General features: G+C 36.2%; 1 protein-coding gene across 2 annotated transcripts in view; it reads right to left on the bottom strand.

Moving 5' to 3' along the window:
• Positions 1 to 1,038: 1,038 nt before the first annotated feature.
• The window catches only part of TNKS2 (tankyrase 2), a 28,338-nt gene continuing 19,561 nt past the window's right edge, over positions 1,039 to 9,815 (bottom strand). For both annotated transcript variants that reach the window (XM_058810912.1, XM_058810913.1), the window contains exons 21-27: positions 9,287 to 9,407; positions 7,247 to 7,344; positions 6,526 to 6,600; positions 5,437 to 5,542; positions 4,627 to 4,813; positions 3,090 to 3,246; positions 1,039 to 2,793 (exon numbers count right to left, since the gene is read on the bottom strand). In XM_058810912.1, coding sequence (XP_058666895.1) covers positions 2,731 to 2,793; positions 3,090 to 3,246; positions 4,627 to 4,813; positions 5,437 to 5,542; positions 6,526 to 6,600; positions 7,247 to 7,344; positions 9,287 to 9,407 — 807 coding nt within the window. In that variant the 3' untranslated portion in view covers positions 1,039 to 2,730. The remainder of the gene's footprint in view (positions 2,794 to 3,089; positions 3,247 to 4,626; positions 4,814 to 5,436; positions 5,543 to 6,525; positions 6,601 to 7,246; positions 7,345 to 9,286; positions 9,408 to 9,815) is intronic.

Here is a 9,815-nt window from a genome sequence, read left to right as displayed (position 1 = left end):
AAGTTAATTTTTACAACCCAGATAGGTGGAATTTTCAAAAGCAATTTTATCAGAAGTTATGTTTCCAAGACCCTTTAAAGATTTTCATTACCCTTGATCTTAGAAAACATTTGCTGTCCTGCCCTCTAGTGCTTATGTCTATTTAAGTCTTATATACAAACCTGTTTTTGGAAACCTACCAAATAAATGGTCCTATTGAAATAAAATTACTTACTTATTGCAATACTACCAGTGATCTAAACAGCTCCTTCTGTTGTTTCTCAGGTATGTATAACACCCATGCAGTTATCTGAAAGGTAAGACTCTTCAGGTTACTTTTCATTTTACCAAACCAATGTAAGCAAGTTTTCTTTCTCAGTTCTGGACCATATAATGGAGTTCGAAGTGCACAAATTGTAGCTGACTTCTGAGTTTATTACTAAAACATTTTCACTACTAGCTAAAGCTGTTAGTTAGCCACATATAAAACTACAGGTTTTCACAGTATTTACAGGTTTTCATTCACATTAAATGCTCTTCTACTTAATGCAATTAATTTTGCCTCCAGTGATGCAGTTTGTTACAGCATTGTGCATACTTACATTTAAAACAATGGGTTAACATACTACATCTGTAATTACTCCCAAGCTACCAGAAAACCAGTGAATTAAATTTATTTAGTGTTAAATGGATATGGAATGTCATACAGTACATGTAAAGACACTTCAAGATGAGTAAAGCAGAACTAATTGCACAAGGGATTAAAGGTTCACCTCAACAGTCAGTATTATCAAATCATTACAGCTTCCATCTTCAGAGTGCAAGGTATGTCATGCAAAAAAACAGCTCAAAAAATCCCCAAACAGACAAAACCAACATTGTGGTACCACTTAAAATGCTATCATACCACAATATTTTACAAGACATTAGGTGATCATTCATATAGAATGAAGCATTTTAGCAATAACAAAAAAGTTTTAAACATAATTAACAGATTTTGCATGAACACAAATTCCAGCATTACTATACCTAAGGAACAGGCAACATGCTGGGAGAAAGTACCTAAAAATCAAAGCCTTTTTTATTCATAGCCAATATTACCTTCTGCAAGAATTCTGCAATCTTATTCAATTTCCTTACATAACTGGGTAAGGTTCAATACATTTTTACATAGAGCATAATCACATAACCACCACATCAGCAAGAGGATTTCATTATCTTGATCAGTTACTACATTTAAAACCATGGTAAGATAACATGCCCTGCAAACAAATTGTCTTCTGGGACAGTGTTCTGTATGTAGAAATATTAAACAACTAAAATATACTCCTACCCACTTTAACCCCAAGTAACTTATAATTTGTATTTACATATTTTTGAAATATGTAGGTAAAAACTGCAGATGGCAGGAAAGCAGAACACACAGAGAGCTGTGACAGCGCTGACAGAGCGGGTGGTGCAGCCAGGAGCCCCCAGTGACACCTGGGCAGGGGCTGCACCTTCTGCACTCTTGCTCTGCCCAAGGGGCCTCAGCTGCTGTGGCAGAGCTGCTCCTCCCCTCCCAGCAGTTCCACTCAGCTGAAAGCAGACAAACACACCCTACACACCTGCTTCAACCACAGCTTCAATGTTAACATGGACAAGACACAGGAGATGAGAGGATGGCTTTTAATATGTCCACCTTGCAATGCTCATATTCTGAGGGCACCAACAGGTAGATTAATCTACCAAAAAAGCATACAAAAAAGGCCAAGTTGTTTGCCCTCATATTAGGAATAAACTAACTTCCTGGCTTAAAAGTAAGAGAAACTCAAGAAAGAGCTTCTTGAGGTCAAATTTCCATCTATATTCAAAGAAAATAATTTACTAAAACTGTAACTTGCAAGGTCTACTAGCCTTGAAGTGAGGATACAGGTTAACTATACCTATAGTTAAATAAAAGACTTCAGAAGGCATTTTACGGAAATAAAATATGCAACTCTAGGAAGTAGGTGGAAAAACACTTTAGTATTTGTCTGAAACATTCTATTTTCATAGCCCATCATTCTCAGGAATGTATATTTCATAAATAAAAATACAGAACAAAAATTTGTGTACTCAATCTAAATAATGAATATTGGATATTTCTAAGCATCTTCAGATAAAATTTGCTTTCTCCCCCAAAATTAAGTGATAAAACCTGAAAAAATTGACTTTTCAAATCTATCTTGCATGAGAAAACACAGATGAACAAACCAACAACTGGAAAGAACATTTTGTACAAGATTGCAGTTCTAAAACACTTATATTACAAAGCAATGTAAATAAATACCAGGCTAGTACAAAAGCTCTTATTTACAGTTTTACAAATGAAAACGTTTTCAGTGTAAATGCAGTGTTTTAAAGAACACAATATTAGTAAAATGAGTTCCTGTATAGACCATTACAATTTCTGCATGGTTTGAATGCAGTATTGTATAAAATCATTGTTTAAAGTTAATTTTTGTTTATAATTTAGTACAGCCAAACCCCAGTTTATGCCTGGAATGGTATCTGTTAAAGTGCTGAAAAAGAGGACATTTCTGAAATTTTAGAAAAACATACTGTACATTATTAAAGCTTTATCAAGTCAAAACTGGTGTATTTTGTTCACATTTGCTACCACACCACCTGGGAATGGGAAGTTTTTCAACAAAAAGTTGTTATTTTTGGGATGGCAGCCATTGCTATCTTCGCATCCGAAGTCTGATGGTTTCCCACAAGTAACTCGTCTTAAGCTTCAGTGATGGCTTCAGGTTTCATAATCTGGTAAGTAATCAAGTATTCTGGATAAGCCTGGAAAAGTGACAAACACATTGTTTATTACTATTTGATTCTCTGGATGAATTAATAATGTTTGTTAAGGAGGAGAAAAAATCAACACCAAAGGAAAAAACGGCAAAACGCCAAAGGTAAAATTCCCTGGATCATTCAGGAAACATGCATCCTTTCACCTGCAACCACAGCTGGAGTTTGTTTAAAAACAAAATCAAGCCCTAGCACCCACAAACCTAGGGAAAAAGCCCCCAGTGCATGACATGCCTTGGAAAAGACAAAATAGAGTCTATAAAACCAACCCAAAAGCTCTTTACCTGCTCTCCTCTGTAAATGACGTATTCTGCCAATGCCAATCCGTTGACACTGGGCCGCCCGGTCACTGAGTGATGTCCTGGGGGAGAATGAGCCATCTTCATGGCACTGAACTGCAGGAAGGACTTGCCCAACGTTACACGACAGAACAGCAACTGCCTGTGTTGAAAGGGAAAAAGAACCATGAATGCACAATGCTTATGACTCTGAACCTTGAAGCCACTTCAGCTTTCATAGCTCATAAATTTCTAGATTCTGTTCTGCTGAACAAAAGTTGCACTCACTTTGGAAAGCTCTAGTCCAAGGAAAGGGTTGGTAGTAATACGGAAAAATGTTTATCTTAGTTACTGGAAACAGCATGTTTAACAATGTACTCAGAGACTGCCACCACCTTTTCTTTGTCTGTTACTTATTTTAAAATTTTGGGCTTTTTAGGAAAAAGTTTTTTATCCCCTCCCCCATTACTCATCCTGACAATATAATTCACAATGTTCTAAATTAGATTTGTATCCAACAGCCAAGTCAACATCAAGGCCAAGGCAAACTCCAGGTCAATGCAAAACACCTCAGACTAGCATTTACCAGTTTGTAATGCTGTTTTCACTATTAAAAGACTCAACAAAGGCTCTTATTTCTGTACACATGTACCTACTGCAATGACAATGGAATCCTGGCATTTTTATGGACCAAGGTTATGTATCACCTCACTCTGCCAGAACTTTTGCTTTTCTCACTCTTTGCAGAAGACAAACTAAAAATCCCTTCTTATTCAAAACTTTAAAAAGCATGAAGAGACTCTGACATCCTCTGTAACTCTGGAAGAAGATCCTCATTATTTGAGAGTCCCAGAATAGAGTAAGCAACATGAAAAGGGGGAGAGACTCAAAGGAGGATCCTGGAAGGAAGACTTTATCTTTGTATACCAATGTAAAAGAGGATGTACACAAACACTAAATATTCTTCTGGTTGAAATGACTGCCACCACCAAAACTGACTCCATGACCTAAGAGTTTATTCTGAACTGATGGTGTTGCTAAGATGTTCTTGTTGAAAAGTGGATTCAAGAACTCAGTTGGTGGCAGCACCCACAAATCCACATCTCTATTTCAGAATGTGAAAAAGCAGTGATGTGAGGTGAGTGCTGACTGTTACAAAGTACATCCTCCTCAAAGAAATACTGCATCTGAATATCTCTGAATTTCTCCTTCCTCTGTAACAGACAAAGAACTAAACTGTCAAACTGCCTCTTTCACATAAGCATCTAGCAGATCCTCTTCATTCTCTGGCTTCCTAAGTCTGATTTTTACACTAAGTTAAGGGCAAAGATGTGGTTAAATGCACTTAAGATGGTTGAAAGTTCTTTAGGACTTTGAAATGTCAAAGTTTTCTGAAAGTTTCTATTAGGCCCAGCATTCAGCACACAGAGAGTACTGAGGAAGTCTGGTTAGCAAGCAAACCTCTCTTCAGAGAGAGACTGCTGCATTGATAATCTAGGACACAATATGCAAAAGAAAAATCAGATTCTTTCAAGGGACTTACCTGTGGCAGACATAGCAAGATCTATCTTTGTGGATTGGACATCCAGTGCCACCTCCAATTCCATACACATACTGATTGCTTTTGGAAGAATTTTCAGCAAAATAAATCCCAGCTCCAAACATGCCGCCTATATAGGCATGTCTCTCATCAAAGCCTTTGTGAATGATTGCATTCACAAATGGGGAGCCTAAGAGAGAGGAAGTAAAACACTGAAAATACAGTACACACGCTTTTGTATGTGTCACAACTCAATCACTCGTTCCCAGTGTGTTGGGAACTATATAGCCCTCCTTGTGAACATGCACTGTGAACTTTGCTCACCAGGACAAACTCTGTATTTGTGTACAGGAAAGGCTTCAACTGGCTTTACCTTGCTAATGATAAGCTATCTTTGGAATGCTTAACAAAACTAACTTATCAACTTATAAAACCAAGAAAACAAAAAAATCCCACCCCAAAACAATTCTTAACAGAATAAAGTTTGACCTTTAATCATTTTGGTCATACAGCTGACAAAACAGACTCAAGGAGGCACAAAACTTAACCTTCATTCATAATTACTGAAATGTTTTCACTTAGATCTTTGAAGTCTCCTTTGGGGAGAGACAAGGAGGTGCAAATTTCAGAAGAACAGTACAGTACATTGTATCATCCCTTGTGAAAGACACAAACACTTGTTCATAAAAAACTCATGTAAAACCTGGAACGTACTTCCACTGAGGAAATTTACTTTGTTTGAGACAGTTGAAACCCTCCAATAAAGAGTGGTGCTGATGAAATAAGTTCATAAAGTACATTTCAAATTCTCACCATGAAACAGCATCCTTTCATTGGCATGGTTATGGTTCTCTTCAGAGACCTCTTTCCTCCTGTGTGTGTATCTTTCCCATAGTTTTTTGTTGCACACTTTCTGAATCTGAAACAGTCAAAGTGACACCAAAAATCTCAGTTCACTTCACTGGACACATACTCTATAGCCACTACAGTACAGTTACACTGTCACTGCAATGAGATTATTTTTCTTGGGACTCAATGAAACACAAATTGAGTTACCCTGCACAAACTGATTGTTGTTTTATGACAAGTAAGTAATAACTATATACTTAAGAATCAATTCATTTTACAGAGCTCCTTGTTAATAATCCTTAAATTAAATAGGCTCTAATTGAAATTTAACAGGTTCAGTCACAATTTTTCGTGATGCCGAATCAATAGGAAAAAGATCAATCAATAAATTAAGAAATGCCTTCCATGAAGATTTGTGAAGCACTTCTAAAAGAAAGTAAATGACATACTCCCCACAGAAGTATGCTGGGCATTGCAAAGTCTTGTGCATGCAAATATAGCATAGCAATTCCACTGTAACTTCAGTTAAGAATTAAACTTAGTAGCATTTACTTGCAAATCAAAATATTTATGATATTAATGATAATTACAATAACTTCAGAGGGAAAGCCACATAAATACAAACCAAAATTCCATTAGATTATTTAAACTCATCTACTGCCTGTTTTTTTACACTTGTTTGATGTTAAATCAAGCCAAAATAAGAGTTCAAAAGTTTTGCTTTTTCTTCTTCTCTTTCTTTCCTGCCATTCTCCCTCAAAAGACACCCTCTTCTGTTTCTTATAAAGCTTCCTACCTTTTCCTTCAAACATTCTCCGGTTTTCAGTGACATTTTCCTATGTCAATTTCTTCCTGATCATTAACCCATAAATACCTTTTCTGTATAAATTAAGTCTTTGAATTTCCCTGGAAAGTGATTTTTATCCTATGCATATCTCAAAATGGCACATCTTGTCACTTTATGGAACTCAGGTGTAGAACATTTTACAGATATGTTACTTTAAGACAAAGCTCCAAACGTGTAAAACCACTGGCCACAAAAAACTCAGGCACCTTTAAGATGTTGTATCTATTGAAGACTCCACCAGCATGTCCTCCATCTCTGTGCTCTCGGACAGTACTCTGCATCTGAAAATGGAGAATTTAAAGAGGATGACATTCCTGCAGAAGATCTTCAACACGTTTCCTTTACACAAGTCAAGTAACGAAAATAATGAATTATGTATTAACACAATTAAAAATCACAAGAGAAATTTTTAGGTGACTCATTGTTAAGTAATGTCAGATTTTGTGAATGCACAGGAATATGTTTAATGATTTAAAAAAAACCCAAAACAGTATTGACTAGACTGCTCCATGGTCTAGTCTTCAAACTGGAGAAGATTGTCACTTATCTCTTTAAAATTGTATTTGTTCAGAATTTTGCCTTGTGTGATTATGGCACGTTGAAAGGAAGTGATGTAAAACTGTCTATGACAAACAGGCAATCAATTGGTAGCACAGAATTTATGTTATATTGAAGATACTTGATATATAGTACAGGTTTTAAAAATACTACAAGCAATAATAACGTAAGAAAGAAAAAAGTTACAGACATCATGACCACACATTATAAGTGGTGCAGTCAAAGTTGGGAGTCTGAAGTATCCTTATGCAGGTTTTACTTAAACTTAGTGATGTTTACTCACTGTTAAACTGTATAGCAATGCTTCCTTAGCTGCTTCTCTAGCAGCAATAGCAAAAATACTGAGAGACTACAAAGAATGGCATTTACCTCTTCTTCTACAGACTGAAATTCCTTGTCTTCAGTGGAAAGGTCTATGAGAATAGTTCCGCTAGCAGAAGTATTTAGAGTCAGGTATGGGTTCAGTCCTGTGAATGCAATAAAACAAAAACACAGAAAAATATATGTGAATTTAATAAAACACAGTCTCAGAAACCACAACTGTTTTCTCTCATCTGTGGACACTGATCCTTCTCTCAGCAAGAATCATCATTTCAGATGCACTAACCCATTTATCCATGCTTAGCTCAGTATACTAGTACACACAACAGGGGAAATACTTGTAAACACTGCTTACTTCAGGTCATTTCAACTCTAGGCAGTGACACAGTGAGCAACCAGTCCCTGTACAGAGTCCACAACTACTGGTGGCAGAGGCATCATGAATGGGAAGAGCAACCTGAAGCACTAATTTGGTAGGAGTACTTTTCCCATGGTCATGCACAGAGAACTGACAAAGAACTACGTCTGTCAATCCAACATGCTTGAGCCTGGTATTGAAAGCCTAAAAGATACTTAATGTTTAAAAAAACTTCTCTATCTTTCTAAATATGAAAAAAAAATTGGAATTTTACACAGAATCCAATGTCAGTTTGCATTGGATAAACTGCAATCACAACTGGCAAGTAATGGGAGCGTAATTACTGGATACAAGAATATGAAGACTGTGTGTATCAAGTGTCTTTCCTGGCCATGGCCTTTCCAGGCAACTAACAGGTGACCAGAATTAAACATTGGGTCTGCCATGAGCTCTTTAAAAGGAATAATCTGGGGAAAGTGGAAGTTACAGATTCATGCACAGTCTGGAGCCTCATGTTAGCAGTGTGCAACTGGAATAGTGCTCAGGAGAAACAAAGTGGCAAGAACCAAAATAAAGCTCATCCACTACTAACCTCAAAACAATGGTTATACTTCAGGAAGAGATGCCATATGTACAAATACACACATGTTCAAAAACACATCAGGCCTACTTAAAAGGCAAAGTATACAGTTAGTGGCTGTGTAAACTTTGAACTCAAACAAGACACGAGGCCGAAATCACACCTTAAAACTAACTTTTATCCAAATTACTCATGAGTCTGCCCAGAAAGACCTGACAATTAAGAGAAAATTATGCAGATTCATTTAAATACTTCATTATCAGGAAAAGAATTATCTTAGGGCTGGTTCTTACTGTTTTAAGGAACAAAAAGTAATTTAGAGCTTGGGATAGTGACTCATTATATGGAGTGAAAATTTTAGAATGAGATTTCAAAAATGGTGAATCAGGAAGGGAGAAAATCCTAGCAATTCTAATTTATTTCATTTCTGTGAAACATAGCAATACAACAGTAAGTGATATTTCAAGGAGTCAAAGAAGAAAAATAGATTTGGAGGCTTTTATTTGCCTTCTCTGCAGCCATAGTTAAATGAAGCATACTGAATGATGATGAATTCACAACTGCTGGGACTGTGCTGGTATCAAGACTCCTGCACAACTAAAGAGGCTTTAGCAGTAATTTCAATGCAAACTAAAGATGTTGAAAAAAGCAATTAGGTTAATTTTGGTTCACTGAAAGCACACCAACTCTATTTTTAAAGAAAAGTGTAAGAATTTCATCTGCTCTGAGTGAGCAGGCAGCACTCTGTGGCAGGACCCAACAAACAGGACATAACAGGCCTGAACTTGTCAAGAGAATGTGCTCTGCTCGTCAGAGTGCTCTGATGAAGATAAATATTCCCTATGTCAAGGAGCTTATGAGCATTTTGCACTAAGTCAACACTCTACTTATATAAACAAAAAAGAGTAACCACAGAGAAAAAAAATAAAGCAGAGAACTGAAAGGCAAGATTCACAGTAATTCACAGCATAAATAAAAGTACCCAAGTTTCCAGTCAGAAGACATTCTTACCATTTAAAGTGCCACTTTCTAGGTCAGGTTTTATTGCCAACTCTTTTTTAATGAGGTACAATTTGGAATAACATAAGTAATTAATAAAAATTGATTATGTAAAGGCAGTATTATGTGATAATTTAAAATAAGCATATACCTTGTTGTCCAGAAATAAGTCTTTCAACTCCTTTGATGATTTTATGCCTATGGCCATAAGCATTAATGCCAATTTCCTTCAATTCTTTGTGTCCCATTTCAACCAATATGTCCAATGTTATCTATAATGAAAGCAAGACCATGTTTTTTGTACCAGAACAAATGCCAGTGACAGTGAAAATGTACCTCACAATAGCTGTGAGAAAAAGCAAGTGTGAAAAGAACAGGAACATTAGAGGCTTCAGTGTATTATTTTTGTATTTCACTTTTACTCAACTGCTTTCTTCTAACTTTTTGTCTTAAGTAAACATGCTACAAACTACAAACTGTAACTTACATTGCTTGCGTTACATATATGTTAATATATACACATCTATTTTAAGATACATTTTTTAATATAGCAATTAAAAATTTAGTTACGGTCCCTTCCTTCACCCCACTCATTCTGACTGTCACACATTGAAAATATGTCTTATTACATTATACTAATATACAGTTACTATTTATTCCATTGCTTTCCAGCCCAGACT

The sequence above is a fragment of the Ammospiza caudacuta genome, chromosome 9 (assembly GCF_027887145.1).
Source record: "Ammospiza caudacuta isolate bAmmCau1 chromosome 9, bAmmCau1.pri, whole genome shotgun sequence".
Taxonomy (NCBI): Eukaryota; Metazoa; Chordata; class Aves; order Passeriformes; family Passerellidae; genus Ammospiza; species Ammospiza caudacuta.
This window is presented reverse-complemented; position numbering and strand designations above follow the sequence as displayed.